Source organism: Anomaloglossus baeobatrachus, chromosome 7 (genome assembly GCF_048569485.1).
Source record: "Anomaloglossus baeobatrachus isolate aAnoBae1 chromosome 7, aAnoBae1.hap1, whole genome shotgun sequence".
In the NCBI taxonomy this organism is placed as follows: domain Eukaryota; kingdom Metazoa; phylum Chordata; class Amphibia; order Anura; family Aromobatidae; genus Anomaloglossus; species Anomaloglossus baeobatrachus.
Window position 1 is genome coordinate 251,186,949 of NC_134359.1, and position 17,313 is coordinate 251,204,261.

General features: G+C 44.7%; 1 protein-coding gene across 3 annotated transcripts in view; it reads right to left on the reverse strand.

Moving 5' to 3' along the window:
• The window catches only part of CRYM (crystallin mu), an 82,319-nt gene that overhangs the window by 42,515 nt on the left and 22,491 nt on the right, over positions 1-17,313 (reverse strand). For 2 of the 3 annotated variants that reach the window (XM_075319162.1, XM_075319164.1), the window contains exons 4-5: positions 16,820-16,921; positions 2,379-2,562 (exon numbers count right to left, since the gene is read on the reverse strand). In XM_075319162.1, coding sequence (XP_075175277.1) covers positions 2,379-2,562; positions 16,820-16,921 — 286 coding nt within the window. The remainder of the gene's footprint in view (positions 1-2,378; positions 2,563-16,819; positions 16,922-17,313) is intronic. The other variant, XM_075319163.1, reaches the window with a different exon arrangement.

A 17,313-nucleotide genomic window follows, 5' to 3' on the forward strand; every position in this document is an offset into this window, starting at 1 on the left:
CACTCTGCCCCACCAAGTCAGTCCCCAACATTGAAGGAGTGATGGAGCCAGGGGTGTGCCTTGAATCTACTGATGCCACGACTACACAGCCAGAGGTTCCCCTGGCGCCTCGCTTCACTGAAAAAGGATGTCCTCAATATCATGGATGGCAAGAGGGACAAATAAATCAATTTTGGAACAAATCAAGCCAGGCATGTCATTCGAAGCAAGGATCCCAAGCTACAACTTTCCTACTTTGGACACATCATATAAAGAGCAATTACCGGAGAAGGACATCATGGTCAGAAGAATAGAAAGAACAAAAGATAGAGGAAGCCCCGCAAACCGATGGCTTGATGCTATCAAGATAACCACGGAGCAGACCCTGGTGGACCTATCAAGGATTGCACAAGATCGATCTTCCTACAGAGTGCTCATCCATCAAGTCGCCATAGCTAGAGATTGAGCTGAAGGTTATTAAAAAAAAATACAAAAAATACTTTCACATGTGTCCATGTAGTTTGGGAAGTTCAAGTTGCATAATGGTGTTAAGGCCACTTTACATGCAACGACATAGCTAACGAGATGTCGTTGGGGTCACGGAATTCGTGACGCACATCCGGCCTCGTTAGCAACGTTGTTGCGTGTGAAACGCAGGAACGATCGCTAACGATCAAAAATACTCACCTTATCGTTGATCGTTGAAACGTCGTTCTAATCTCAAATATCGTTGCTGCTGCAGGTATGATGTTGTTCATCGTTCCTGCGGCAGCACACATCGCTATGTGTGACACCGCAGGAACGAGTAACATCACCGTACCTGCGGCCGCCCGCAATGAGGAAGGAAAGAGGTAGGCGGGATGTTACGGCCGCTCATCTCCGCCCCTCCGCTTCAATTGGGCGGCCGCTTACTGACGCCGCTGTTAGAAAGGAGGCGGTTCGCCGGCAACAGCGATGTCACTAGGCAGGTAAGTAGTGTGTGACGGGTCCTAGCGATGTTGGGCGCCACAGGCAGCGATTTGCCCGTGACGCACAACCGACGGGGGCGGGTGCTTTCACCAGCGACATCGCTAGCGTTGTCGCTGTGTGTAAAGTGCCCTTTAGATGATTTCTGCTTTATTTCTTGTTTTTTCAAGAGCTGCAAATTCAGAGCTCAGTGGGTGTTCCCTAAGACTCAGTATCCTCTTTGACTTCTATCCTTCAGTGATCTAACCTCTTTTATTGTTTCCTTCCCTTGCTCGTTTACCCACACACCCACACTTCTATCAAGGGGTGTAACTGAGGCGGGGGTTGAGACCAGATGACGCAGGAGGACCTTTCCAACTCTACCGTTCTATGCTGCTGCAGAGGAATGTACTGTTACATGACAGCCGTCCATGTAGTATATGGACAGCTTCAATCTGCCAGAACAATAGCCACATTTATAGAATTATAATTCTATTATAGGCAGGCTAGCAAGGCAGGCTAGCAAGAGTTAATCTCTGCTAGTCTGCGTGCTTCTTTAATAATATGTTGTGGGGAGTTTTATCATACCTGCTCCCCTCCTATTTATGCTAGTGGAATCCGTCTACGAATGCCAACTATAGTTTATTCTATGCTGTCCTGTGAGTTACGACTCTGTGGTGAAAATTGTGCTTAGTTGTGTATTGCTTTGCACGGTTGTGGAATTTACCCCGGCTGTTTTGTACTTTCTCCTCGCTCTTGTTTTTTCTCCTGTATGTCTTATTTTCATCACCTTTGTGTGTACGTGCTGTGTGACAGAGTTTTGGTTTTCCCTTGTCGGTCTTTATCTGTGGGATTCTACACACTCCTGTCTTGTCCCCCTCTGGGGGAGGGCAAAATCAGATCAGGACTAGTCAGGAGCAGGGCTAGGAAGGAGACTTAGGCATCTCCACCTTTAGGAGTATCCCTGAGATTAGGCATAGGACAGTGTTCCCTAACTTGAGGGATAGCTTAGGAGCCCCCGTTCCCCACTACCCTAAAGTCATCGTGACAGTTACAATCACGATGGTACATAATATCATACTATAATTTAATTTTGGATATCTGTACCAATACTTTTATACAGGCAATAAAAACGGAATATTTTACCAGTCTTTTTATTATTTTTTTCAAGCTAGAGTTTGTACGGATCACTGGGATAGTAATTATCATTATATAGATCTCAGTTAAAGCTGCTAATGAGCCCATATCAATATATTAAGCTTGAAACACACAGCCCATATTATCCTAATGGTACATGGTTTTCTAAAGTCTCAGTAAAAATGATGGCGGTCTGAGATTTTTGGATAAATTTGTCCAGAAAAAATAAAAAATACAAAATTTAAGAGGGCAACATAGTTTAGGAGTGTTGGGAATTTTCATATGGTTGCATGAGGTTAATTATTTTTCTATATTACCGTTTATATGTGCACCCGGCTTGACCCAATCACCAAAAAGCACCGGTTCTGTGGACATTGTGGCTGTAATAATTATATCAGCATCCGTCACCGCTTCTTGGGCCGTGGAACAAACATGAACTTTTCCTTCTACGGCGCTCGCAAATTTTTCAGCTTTCTCCTTTTTGCGGCTCCAAATCCTGACCTTTGTGGTAAGAAAAAAAAAAAAGAAAAAAGATTCATGATTTTCATAGACAGTCATTTTAAGATTGTTTACTCTGGGGTGAAAGAGGTTTACTAGGCCACTGGGAAAAGAGTTTATCACTATAGAACAGAGAATCCATACAGACGTGAAAGAAAACTACAGCTTCCATACTGAAAAGAAAAATATGAATACCTTGTACACCCTTGCCTGACCTGCTCCATCAATGTCTGCTTCTGTTGCCATGTGCTGCCTTATTCACTCTGCGGGCGGTGCTGGCGGTAGTGGAGACGTTTCGGCCAATATCACTGAGCAGCATAGGCTCTGTTCAGCTGGCTGGGACGTATGGTGCTGCCCGGCGAGAGAGAATGGGTGTGTGCTGTCCAGCAGGTCAGCAGAACTAATAAGTTTCCTGCTGTTTCCAATGGGACAGTGCCACACCCTATTTGAACTCCCATGCTGCTGAGAGTTGCCAATCGTTGTGCTTGGTATACTCCCTGTACTCTGGTGCTATTCTTCTGTTGTGCTCATCCTGTTCTTGACCCAACTATTGACCCCGACTATGTCTGTCTCTGCGATTTCCCCCTAATCTGAACTTAGCTTGCCTGACTGTCACAAGAAGATTTTTGTAGGTATCATCAACTGTCATGGCAGTGTAGGATTTGTGGGAATTACAGATTCTGGGACTCTGCCTGCTAACAGCACAGGGAGACTTGGGCATTGACTCACAGATTTAGGCAGGCTAGCAAGAGTTCATCTCTGCTGGGCTGCTTATTAGTCTCTTTGATCACATGCTGTGGGGGAGCCAGTAATATTTTCGCCCCTCATATATATGTTGACTGGACTATTCCAATAATGCCAGCTATATCTTATCTATACTGGTCTGGTGAGGTGTTGTGATCCAAACTTACTGGTGGTTGTCATGCATTATTGCTGAGAGCGATTGCAGTGTTAACCCTTGTTGTCTTTTTTTTGCCACCTTCCTGCTCTTGCTTTTCTCCATAGTGTCTTACTGTTTGTGCCTGTGGGTTTACAGTGTGTCTGAGTTTTGGTTTTCCCATCTCTGTCTTAATCTGTGTTTCCATCACACTTCTGTCCCTTCCTTCACTGGGGGGGGAGAAGCAGATTAGATCTGGTCAGGAGAAAAGTAAGGTAAGGGACTATGGTGTCTCCACCTTCAGGGGTAATCTAGAGGTTAGGGAAAACCTAGGTTCCCCTAGAGTGAGGGACAGTATCGGAGGCCCCTGTCCCTAGCTATCCTGCACTCACATCGTGACATTGACTTGCTTGTAACTAACCTACTGGTATCTGACTGAAAAGAAATGGAGAACCTGTCAACACGAACCCCTGCCTTGAAATTCTTATGGTTATATAAAAAAATTGTTTAAAAGAACAGAGAGTCCTCAGTGGTTGATACCTTTTAATGGCTAACTGAAAAGATGGTAATAATTGCAAGCTTTCGAGACTACTCAGTAGTCTCGAAAGCTTGCAATTATTACCATCTTTTCAGTTAGCCATTAAAAGGTATCAACCACTGAGGACTCTCTGTTCTTTTAAACAATTTTTTTATCTCTACTGGCTAACACGGTACAAAGATATATTTTACTTGTATCAATATGGTTATATAATGCACTTAACTGTTTTATATGTGGTTTTGCTATTTGGAGGTCTGCAACACTGGGTTAACTATTGTGCCAGTTCATGGTGGGAAAAAGTATTGAGAAGGAAAAGGACCTATAGTCCTGTAGCTTGCAGATCTGCATTGAAAAGGATGTTTGCATGTGAAGAAGGAGACCATCGGACAGCATGTTCTGAAGGAAACAAGGACTAAGTGGAAGAAGGATTTCTTATCTTAGGCAAGGGAGCCTAAGGGGTACTTCTCACATAGCGAGATCGCTGCTGAGTCACAGGTTTTGTGACGTACCAGTGACCTCACCAGCGATCTTGCTGTGTGCGACACTAAGCAGCGACCTGACCCCTGCTATGAAATCGCTGATCGTTATACACTGTTCTGGTTAATTTTTTGCTCGTTGGTCTACCGCTGTGCAGCACACATTGGCATGTTTGACGGCGGGAGACCAACGAGCACCGACTGTGTAAGCAGTGTACGCTGGTAACCAGGGTAAATATCGGGTAACTAAGCAAAGAGCTTTGCTTGGTTACCCGATATTTACCCTGGTTACCAGCGTACACCGCTTAGCGCTGGCTCCCTGCACACGTAGCCAGGGTAAATATTGGGTAACTTAGCAAAGCACTTTGCTTAGTAACCCAATGTGTACCCTAGCTACGTATACAGGGAGCCAGTGCTGGCAGCCTGTAAGCGGTGTACGCTGGTAACCCGGGTAAAAATCAGGTAACGAAGCAAAGTGCTTTGCTTAGTTACCCGATATTTACCCTGGTGGCTGGTCGCTGGTGAGATCTGCCTGATTGACAGCTCACCAACGACCATGTAGCGACGCACCAGCGATCCTGACCAGGTCGTATCGTGGTCAGAATGAGATGGTACCCTAAAGCAAGGACTCAGTTTCAGAAGGATATCTTAGGCAAATGGAACCTACTGCAAATACTATCTATACTAGATAATATGTGGAAGTGTAGCCAGACCTGAGGATCATAGAGTCATAGAGGAGAAGATGGCCAGGATGGGACACGTATTCTTCGATAGGGAATTGCAGCTACAGTGACATACCAAGGAGCGTGTGGCCCATCTCAAAGGGACTTTGAGAATAGTAGTGAAGAGTAGAGTTGAGCGCGGTTCTAGGTTCGTGGTTCTCCAGTTCGAGGTTCGAGTGATTTTGGGGGCTGTTCTAGATCGAACTAGAACTCGAGCTTTTTACAGCTACAGTATGCAGGAGCCATCGCTGGCAGCCTGCCAGAAGCTGGTAACCAAGATAAACATCGGGTATCCAAGCAAAGCGCTTTGGTTAGTAACCCGATGTTTATCCTAGTTACGTGCAGGAAGCCCACACTTCCCCGCTCAGCTCGCTCCGCCCCCTCCTGCCCGCGGCATGTACACATACATATACAAACACACACTCTGCACACATGGTCCCGCTCGGCTTACCTGCGGTGATGAAGTCCCGCCATCCTGACCTCAGCGCTGTCACTGTCCTCCATGGCCGCCGCTTGTCACATCACCTCTCGCTTCCGACCCGAGACTGACTAGCGGTGACGTCACGGGCCTCTCGCGATGCTTGGCTGTGAAGGCGGCGGTCATTGAACTCAGTGACAGGTGCTGTCAGCGTGCTGGAGATCAGCGCAGGTAATGTACCTCGCTGACAGCAGCACTTGTCATCCCCTGCAGTGACCTGGGCTGACCCATTGATGTTAGCTCAGGTCACTGCACTGCTCTCCCAGCCAATGGGGAACATCCTGCTCTTCATTGACTGGGACAGTGTGGATCGTCATGGCAACCCCTTGGATTACACCAGACCTAGATTTGTTTTTCTTTCTAATAAATTGGTTAAAGAGGGAATGTTTTGGGGAGTGTTTTTTCAAATAGAAATGTGTTTGTCGTCCTTTTTTTTTTTTATTACTGACTGGGTTGGTGATGTCGGGTATCTGATAGATGCCTGACCTCACCAACCCCAGGGCTTGATGCCAGGTGACATTACACATCTAGTATTAACCCCATATATTACCCCGTTTGCCACCGCACCAGGGCGCGGGATGAGCTGGGGCGAAGCACCAGGATTGGCGCATCTAATGGATGCGCCACTTCTGGGGCGGCTGCAGCCTGCTATTTTTAGGCTGGGGAGAGTCCAATAACCATGGACCTCCCTAGTCTGAGAATATCAGACCCCAGCTGTCTGCTTTACCTTGGCTGGTGATCCAATTTTGGGGGGACCCCTACGTGTTTTTTTTTTTTAATTATTTATTTAATTTAAAATAACAGCGTGGGGTGCCCTCAGTTTTGGATTACCAGCCAAGGTGAGGTTGCCAGCTGTGGTCTGCAGGCTGCAGCCGTCTGCTTTACCCTAGCTGGCTACAAAACTAGGGGGAACCCTACGTCATTTTTTTTTTTTCCATTTTTTTGGCTAAATACAAAGCTAAGCACCCCTTAGTGCCACATGAAAGGCACCAAAGGGTGCAAAATTACAAAATGCAGGAGAGTGGGACATTATGTGTCTTTCTGCCATTATAATGACAGAAAAGACTGATATGAAGTGCACAAGCACAGGAAAATCACCAGAGCGCTCTACGCTGTGAAAAGCAGTACAAAATGGCACTGGAGTGAACATGTGACCGCCTCATGTAGGATGAAGCTATGGATCCTGGGTAAATTTATGCATTTACCCTCATTCAGTTTTTTTGCAGTACAGAAAAAAAACGGAAGGCACACGGATGACAAACAGATGACATACGGACCGTCTACGGAACGGAAACGGATGCCACACGGATGCACCCGTGAAAAAAAACGGACTGTTTTTTGCAGACCGCAAAAATGGATCGGTCGTGTTAATGTAGCCTTATTCTGATCTGCCGTTTATAAACAGCAGGCAGAAATAAGTGAATAGCGCCCCCCAGCGTCAGAAAATCTCCGGGGTTTCAGGGCTAGCTGAGACCCTGGAGATCATGATTCAGGACGTTTTTTCCGGTCCCCGCTCACGTGATCAGAAGTATACAGCGTATACCGATTATCACGTTACAGTAAATGACAGCGCCGGTAAAAAATTATTTATCTCCCATCTGGCATGAACAAACACTTCTTCTCCACTTTTTCTCCACTTCTTCTCCACCTTTTCTCCACCTTTTCTCCACCTTTTCTCCACTTTTTCTCCACTTTTTCTCCACTTTTTCTCCACTTTGTCTCCACTTTGTCTCCACTTTTTCTACATTTTTTTCTCCACTTTTTCTCCACTTCTTCTCCACTTCTTCTCCACCTTTTCTCCACTTTTTCTCCACTTTTTCTCCGTTCTTTTTCTATGGTCGGTCTACCCATTAGCTCTGCCATGCATAGTGTAGCTCTACACCTACTGCACATGTTACTTTATGATTGACATCTCTTTCGTACCAGAGCTGTCTAAGCCTACTCTGACCCCATATTTGTCATTACTATATTGTCCTTGTACTGTATTATGACATTTGTATCATGTGTTTCATTTCTTGCTGTGTTGCAATTTTTTTTGCTGCATCCCAATTGTACCTCTACATTGTTCGAGTTTATGTTATTGTTCTCTCACTCTTATGTGATACTGATTATTGTCATTTTTCATGATTACATGCAGATAAGTCCAATCTGACGAAGGCTCAGGCCGAAACGTCATTTGTAACTTGTTTTGGACAAAAACATATATGCTTATGAAAAAATTTTTTTTCTTAATACGGACCAATAAAGAGTGATTTTGCATTACTATCCGTTGTGACTTACTGACTTAGTCTGGGAGATTTAGAGTGCCGAGGTTACTCACTAATTTTATCTATTATTACCTCTGAGCACCTATATACCAGTGAGCAGAGCTTCCTCTACAGTAGTTCTCCTGATTAGGCATGCCCTTACCTCATGAGCAGGGCATTGCAGCTTTGGTAGCAACCATTACGACATGGACTCTGCTGCTGTGGACCCGGGGAGAGTGAGTGCAGATTCATTGCACCCACACTCCTCACATGAAGGGTCCGCACTCCTAGAAAATGGGGGATACGTTCCCTGAGTGTCTCCCCCCCATATTCTAGACGGTCCAGAGTCGTCGTGGGACCCCTTTATTTTTTTTCTTACAATAAATTGGTGAAAGAGGAAATGTTTTGGGGACTGTTTTTTCAAATAAATTTCTTTTGTCGATTTTTTTTTTTGTTAGTACTGACAGTTTATGATGTTGGGTATCTAATAGACGCCATGACATCACAAACTGCTGGGCTTGATCTCAGGTGACTTTACAGCTAGTATCAACCCGATTTATTACCCCGTTTGCCACTGCACCAGGGCACGGGATGAGCTGGGGTGAAGCGCCAGGATTGGCGCATCTAGTGGATGCGCCACGTCTGGGGTGCCTGCGGCCTGCTATTTTTAGGCTGTGAAGTCCCAATAACTATGGACCTTCCCACCCTGAGAATACCAGACCACAGCTATCCGCTTTACCTTGGCTGGTGATCCAATTTGGGGGGGACCCTACTTTTTTTGTGTAATTATTAATATTTATAAAATAATTATAAAAAAAGAGTCTGGGGGGACCTCCACATTGGATCCCCAACCACGGTAAAGCTGCCAGCTGTGGTTTTCAGGCTACAGCCGTCTGCTTTACCCTAGCTGGCTATCAAAAATGGGGGGACCCAACGTCATTTTTTTTTGTAACTATTTTTTAAATAGAAAAAATTAATGGGCTTCCCTGTATTTTGATTGCCAACCAAGGTAACGGCAGGCAGATGGGGGTGGAAACCCATAGCTGTCTGCTTTATCTGTGCTGAGAATCAAAAATACCGCGGAGCGCTACGTCATTTTTTTTAAAGATTTATTTTTATAGCACTGTGATGTCCAGCAATCAAAATACAGGGAAGCCCATTTTGTTTTTAGTTATTTAAATAAATAATTAAAAAAAATATATATGGGCTCCCGCTGCATTTTTTGTATTGCTTGCTAAGGGTAATCCAAGAAGCTACTGGCTGCTAACCCCCACTGCTTGGTGTTACCTTCACTGGCAATGGAAAATCCAGGGAAGCATTTTTTATTTTTTTTGCCAAAAAACTACAAAAAAAAAGGACGTGAGCTTCGCCATATTTTTGTATGCTAGTCAGGTCTAGCAGGCAGGTGCTGGAAGAGTTGGATACAGTGCCAGAAGATGGCGCTTCTATGAAAATGCCATTTTCTGAGGCGGCTGCAGACTGCAATTCGCAGCAGTGGGGCCCAGAAAGCTCAGGCCAACCTGTGCTGCGGATTCCAATCCCCAGCTGCCTAGTTGTACTTGGCTGGACACAAAAATGGGGCGAAGCCTACGTCATTTGTTTTCTAATTATTTCATGAAATTCATGAAATAATAAAAAAAAGGGCTTCCCTTTATTTTTGGTTCCCAGCCGGGTACAAATAGGCAACTGGGGGTTGGGGGCAGCCGTACCTGCCTGCTGTACCTGGCTAGCATACAAAAATATGACGAAGCCCACATAATTTTTTCAGGGGGCAAAAAACTTCTGCATACAGTCCTGGATGGAGTATGCTGAGCCTTGTAGTTCTGCAGCTGCTGTCTGTCTGTATGGAGAAGAGCAGACAGCAGCTGCAGAACTACAGGCTCAGCATACTCCATCCAGGACTATATGCTGAAGTTTTTTGCCCACCAAAAAAATGACGTGGGCTTCGCCATATTTTTGTATGCTAGCCAGGTACAGCAGGCAGCCACGGGCTGCCTCCAACCCCCAGTTGCCTATTTGTACCCGGCTGGGAACCAAAAATATAGGGAAACCCGTTTTTTTTTAATTATTTCACTTATTTCATGAAATAATTAAAAAACAAATGACGTGGGCTTCGCCCCATTTTTGTGTCCAGCCAGGTACAACTAGGCAGCTGGGGATTGGAATCCGCAGCACAGGTTAGCCCGAGGTTTCTGGGCGCCTCTGCTGAGAATTTCAGTCCGCAGCCGTCCCAGAAAATGGCGCTCTCATAGAAGCGCCATCATCTGGCGCTGTATCCAACTCTTCCAACAGCCCTGGAGCCGGGTGGCTTGTTGGGTAATCATGAGTTAATACTGGCTTTGTTTTACTAGCCAGTATTAAGCCAGAGATTCTTAATGTCAGGCACGTTTGACCCGGCCATTAAGAATCTCCAATAAAGGGTTAAAAAAAAGACACCACACAGAGAAAAAATACTTTAATAGAAATAAATACACAGACACATTAGAGACTCCATCTTTATTACCCCCTGTCAGCCCAATAAATCCCCAATAAACCTTGATGAGCTGGGGCACCTCATCCTCACTACTATCCTCACTAGTGTAGTAGTAGTGACGATTGTAGTGAGGATGAGGTGCCCCAGCCCATCAAGTGATGGGCTGGGGCACCTCATCCTCACTACAATCCTCACTACAATCGGGAAGCAGCGTGCAGCCTTCACTCCGTGAGTGATCAGTGCTGCTAGCGGTAACAGCAGTAACACTGACAGACGCGTTACCATAGCAACGGTGCTCCCGGAGCCGCGGTTAGCGGTGACGTCACCGCTAACTGCGTTGCTATGGCAACGGTGATCTCCGTTAATGACCGGCTGTGTCAGCCGGTCCCTAACGGAACGGGGAGTCGACCGTGTGCTAGAGCATGTCGCCGGTACACGGCGATACACAAATGTGCACCGTGTACCGGAGAGATGCACTCGCAAGTCCTACATGACGCGTCATAGTCATGTGACCAGTCTGTAGCCAATGAGATAATAGCCACGTGACTGGTCACATGGCTATTTTGACATCACGATAGGTCCTGCTTCTCTGCTGGCAGTGCCGATCACCGGGAGGATTCAGCGATCATCGGATGGAATAGCGGCAGGAGACAGAGTGCAGGAGGGATCGCGGGGACCGGTAAGTGTTATGGCAATGTTTATTTACTGTATGTGTACATTTATAATGCATTTTTATGTGTTTGTGATTGCCTCCCATTATAGCCTATTGGTTCGAGTTCGGTTCGTCGAACGTTCGACGAACCGAACTCGAACGGGAGCTCCGTTCGGCGAACCGCCTCGAGCCGAACCGCGACCGGTTCGCTCATCTCTAGTGAAGAGTCATAGAGACACACCTCAGCTAATGCAATCCTCACAAGTCAATTGGAAGTTGAGGGTAGCTGGGAGGTGCCGTAGCGACACACCTTGACCTGTTATGCCCTCACCGGGAAAGATGGATATTCCCACAGTGGTTTTCTGATCTAATGGAACATGTAATGGAAGTAATATACCACAACATGTAACCATGAAGCTCCTACTTCAGGATTGTGCAGAAGATATATTCTTTAAGTGTTGTGCCTGCTATATGATGTATACACTTATCACCGGTTTACTCAATAAAGAAAGGTTTACTTATGGACTCTGGTTGCCCTCACTCATCTCTATCTAGTCGGATCCTGGCTTGTGGTCTGTAGTGGCATATCGCTAAGGTAAAAGCACACACACTTATCCATGATCCATTTGTGTCTGTAGAGCAGTGGAGTATGGATTCTGCGCTGGCCATGGCTGCACCACCCATTAGGCAACCATGTCTAGTCCTCTGACTTCAGTTGCCTTCCAAATCTGCCCCTTCCGACAAGCAACTTTTCTAAGTACACAACACAGGGGCCTTCAATGATCGCCTAGATTCCTGTTTAGGGGGTTAAAGTGTAAAAGCTTGGGGTTCCTCTAGGATCTGCTACAAGGAGTGGCTTGCATCGTCTCTGTCTGAGGTAGCCTTTTTGAGTTTTCCCAATACCTCAGTGTGCCATATCCAACCTCAATTTTTTTTATTTTATTTTGTTTTTCAAAAATATTGTGTTATAATAAAAATTACTAGCTGTTACGAGGTTGAAACCATACTGTAACATCAAAAAGTAGGGACCTAAAAACCTTTAAAATGTCAACATATGGAATACATAATCTAATATATAAAGCTGAATGTGTCTGTCTGTGTGTCTGTGTGTGTCCGGGATTGGCATCTGCACAGTCGCAGCTACAGCCACAAACTTTTTCACACTCACACTTTTGGACCCCGAGAGCGTCATAGGCTATGTTTTGAGGGGAAATTTTAACCCCGCGCTTTACAGTTATTCACCAAAAAACCTGCCTCCATTAAAGCGAATGGAGCTGGGAGCCACAGTGCAGCCAGAACTTCAGAAGAATGTGCAGCCACGCCCTTATATGAAATGTTGGTGTGTCACAATGCAGCCAGGGAAAGAGACAGACACAGACAGGGAAAGAGGCAGACACAGACAGGGTAAGAAACAGACAGACAGGGTAAGAGACAGACACAAAGAGACAGACACAGACAAAGAGACAGACTGACAGGGAAAGAGAGACAGGGAAAAAGAGGGAAAGAGAGAGACAGGTTAAGAGACAGACACGGACAGGTAAAGAGACAGACACAGACAAAGAGACAGACACAGACACAGGGAAACAGATAGGGAAAGAGAGGGCAAGATACAGACAGGGTAAGCGACAGACAAAGACAGGTAAAGAGACAGACAAAGACAGACACAGGGAAAGAGACAGAGGGAAAGAGGGAAAGAGACAGATAGGGAAAGAGAGGGAAAGAGACAGACAGGGAAAGTGACAGATAGATAGACAGACAGGTAAAGCGATAGATAGACAGACAGGGAAAGAGAAAGAGGGAAAGAGACAGACAAAGATATAGAGAGAGACAGAGAGATATATACAGAGGGGGAGACAGACATTATAATTACATTTCTATCTATTTGTTTTGTGTTTTTTGTGTGCAGAATACATTTTTGTTAATACATTCTATTTTGTTAACAGCAGTTATTAACCCGGGCGAAGCCGGGTAGTACAGCTAGTAATGTAATAAATATACTAGCTGAATTAGGAACAAATATTTTTTTGAATAAACCTCTCTAGTGGAGATTACAGTTTTTGGGAATTAACAAATCAAATCATCCTTAAGCGATTTTAAAATTTAGACCATTTTGTCAAGGACGAAATAATATCACTGTCAAGATGTCAGAGCTAATTGTGAACACAAGCAAGAATACAGGTACGAATGACATTTATAACTGTCCTGCTAGGACACATCGATGTGTGATAGGAGTATGAAAAAAAAAAAAATAAGGAAAGGTAATATGTGGGTTCAGCAAACCTGGCAATGGGATTATAAACCACAAGAGATTTCAATGCCATCAATGTTCCGTATGACGTCTGAAACATTTCATGAATATTTATATGTCTGCGGTTGGATGCCAAACACTTGAATACTAGTTTATTTCTAGCTAACGTGTACATTTTCCTTTATTGTGCTGTTCATGGCACGGATCCTAAAATATTACATCTGCTTACTGTATATATTCAGCTACAAAAGAAATTATATATACAGTGGCGAAAAAAAGTATTTAGTCAGCCTCCAATTGTGCAAGTTCTCCAACTTATAAAGATGAGGTCGGCCTGTAATTGACATTATAGGTGACCACAACTATGCGAGACAAAATGAGAAGACAAATCCAGAAAATCATCTGGTCTGATTTGGCAAGATTTTTTGCAAATTATTTCTGAAAAATAAGTATTTAGTCAACTAAAAACATGCAAGATTTCTGGCTCTCACAGACCTGTAATGTCTTCCTTAAGAGGCTCCTCTGTCCTCTACTCATTACCTGTAGTAATGGCACCTGTTTGAACTTATCAGTATAAAAGACACCTGTCCACAATCTCAAACAGTCACACTCCAAATTCCACTATGGTGAAGACCAAAGAGCAGTCGAAGGACCTGAAACAAAATTGTAGCCCTGCACCAGGCTGGCAAGATTGAATCTGCAATAGGCAAGCAGCTTAGTGTGATGAAATCAACTGTGGGAGCAATAATAAGAAAATGGAAGACATACAAGATAACTGATAATCTCCGTCAATATGGAGCTCCATGCAAGATCTCACCCCGTGGGGTCAAAATGATTACAAGAATGGTGAGCAAAAATCCCAGAACCACACGGGGGGGATCTAGTGAATGACTTGCATAGAGCTTGGACCCCTGTAACAAAGCCTACCATCAGTAACACACTATGCCACCAGGGACTCAGATCCTGCAGTGCCAGACATGTTCGCCTGCTTAAGACTTTACATGTCCGGGCCCATCTGAAGCCTGTTAGAAAGCATTTGGATTATTCAGAAAAGTACTGAGAGAATGTCATATGGTTTGATGAAACCAAAAGTAGAATTGTTTGATAGAAACACTTGTCGTGTTTGGAGAAGGCAGAATGCTGAGTTGCATCCAAAGAACACCATACCTACTGTGAAGCATGGGGGTGGCAATATCATGCTTTGGGGCTGTGTCTCTGCAAAGGGACCAGGACGACTGATCCGTGTACATGAAAGAATGACTGTATTGTGAGATTTTAAGTGCAAACCTTCTTCCATCAGCAAGGGCATTAAAAATGAAACGAGGCTGGGTATTTCAGCATAATGTGGGTCTTTCAGCATAATGATGATCCCAAGCACTCCACCAGGGCAAAGAAGGAGTGGCTTCGTAAGAAGCATATGAAGGTCCTGGAGTGACCTAGCCAGTTTTCACATCTCAGCCCCATTGAAAATCTTTGGATTGAGTTGAAAGTCTGTAAAGCACAGTGACAGGCCCAATACATCACTGCTCTAGAGGAGATCTGCATGGAGGAATGGGCCAACATACCACCAACAGTGTGTGCCAACCTTATGAAGACTTACAGAAAATGTTTTACCTCTGTTATTGCCAAGAAAGGAAATAGAACAAAATATTAAGATGAACTTTTGTTATTGAATAAATACCGTATTGTTCAGATTATAAGACGCATTTTTCCTCCAAAAAATTTGGAAAAATTAAGCGTCTTATAATCTGAATGTAGATTACCGGGGTGGTGGAGAGTGGTTGCAAGAGGCTGGTGAATGCTGCGGCGGCTGTGCAGGGTCTGCGGCGGCTGGTGTGGGGTCTGTGGCGAATGGTTCTGGGGCGCTTGTGCGGTGTCTGCAGTGGCTGTGTGGGATTTTCGGTGACTGCAGCAGCTGTGCGGGGTCTACGGCAACTGGGGCTGCTGTGCAGGGTCTCCGGCGGCTGGATTGGCGCTGCGGGTCGGGCTGTGAGGACTTCAAATAATGCCACCTGGAGTCAGCGCGTGCACAGATGGAGCTCTCAGCTGAAGCTCTCATCTGCGCAGGCACTGCCTCCAGCCCATCGATCTACCTCCAATGGACTTCAGCAATATGGCGCCCGGAGGTGGCGCATGCGCATATGAGATCTCCGCTTGGCATTGAGCCTGGAGCGCAATCTGTGCTGACTCCGGGTGCCATTTCTTTGAAGCCCTCACTGCCCGCATCCACTGCCCGCAGCCACTGCCACCACGGCAGCTGCCCCAGCACAGCAGCCCAAGCCTTCACCGCAGCCTGAGCCTCCGCCACAGCCCCAACCTCCGCCACTGAACCAGCACAGCCTACAGTTTCTGGGACACCTACTGCCCCTGCCTCCTGTGACTGCTCCACCACTGCTACTGCCCCCTCCGGTAAGACACCACCGGATCATAAGTAGGACCCCATTTTTTTCACCTTTTTTTGCTCTGAATTTGGGGTGCTTATAATTCATTGCGTCTTATAAAACGAAAAATACAGTACTTATTTTCCACCAAAATTTGCAAGTAAAATCTAGTGAAAATATAGAAGGTGATTTTCTGGATTTGTTTTCTCATTTTGTCTCTGATAGTTGTGGTCACCTATGATGTCAATTACAGGCTGACCTCATCTTTTTAAGTGGGAGAACTAACACAATTGGTGGCTGACTAAATACTTTTTTTTATCTAAACTTGGGGTGCTTCTTATAATCTGGTGTGTCTTAAAAAATGAAAAATATGGTATATATATATATATATATATATATATATATATATATATATATATACATACATACATATACACACACACACGCACTGTATACACACCAGGTGGAATAAGTATTGACCAAGTCACCCATTCTCTAATTAAATATATTTCTAAAGGTGCTGTTGATATGAATTTCTCACAAGATGATGGTAACAACCCATCCAATCAACACAGGCAAATAAATCAAACCATAGATGATACAATAAGTTATGAGTAATAATGAGCAATGACACAGGAAAGTAGTATTGAACACATGAAGGAAGAGGTACAAAAAGCCATGACACCACTTGAAATCTATTAGTAATTTGAGAGCAATCCTGCCACTTAATGAAAAATAATATCCTGGTTCAGCTGATGGGCTATAAAAAGGTGTCTCATTCCCAAGGTGCCACACAAGAAACATCTCATGATGGGTAAAACCAGTGAGCTGTCTCAAGACCTTCACAACCTTCTTGTTATAAAACATACTGATGGTATTAGTTACAGAATAATTTGTAAACTACTGAAGGTTCCAGTGAGCACTTTTGGGGCCATAATTCAAGCTTCACATATGACTATTTAAGGTAGTATTTGAATTCTGTAATCATAATGAAACCTTATTATGACTTTAGTACATTCTCCACATTTTGGTTTATAGAATCCCTGACTGTAAAAGAAATGACAAGTTTATTGGCCTCTTTGACATTGTTGAGCTTAATATGAGCAATTCTGATTTCAACCAAAGCAAGTGCATCAGTTCCTCTTGTTATAATGACGGCTCTTATTTACCTCCTTGAATGAAAAAATCTGTGTGAAGGCTTGGTAATGGCTGTGCGCCTGAGCACCGGAGCCCAGAATGCAGAGCACTTCAGCAGGTGAGGGCTTCAGCAACTGGAAAAGGAAAAGATCACAGTAAAGGCTAATCGCTCCCATTATGAATGTGCTGTATATATACAAACTTGATGGACAAAAGTATTGGGACATGTCTTAATGACTCAATTCAGGCTTTTCATTCAATCACATAGGCACAGATGTGTAACTTCCAGCCCTTCACCCCATATTGTAACATCCGCCCCTTCGCCCCCCAGTGTATAACATCCGGGCTCCGCCATGTCGTCTGCTTGTACTGGCATGTGACAAAACGGCTAGTGGCAGTGTCCTGGTGCATGGACAGGGGCCCCCACCCTGCATGTTGGCATGGACCCTAGTACTGTTCTAAATGCTATAAAAAAACATGTTTTGCACTCCCCCTTTATTATGTAGTAATATCCCCCATCCCCCAT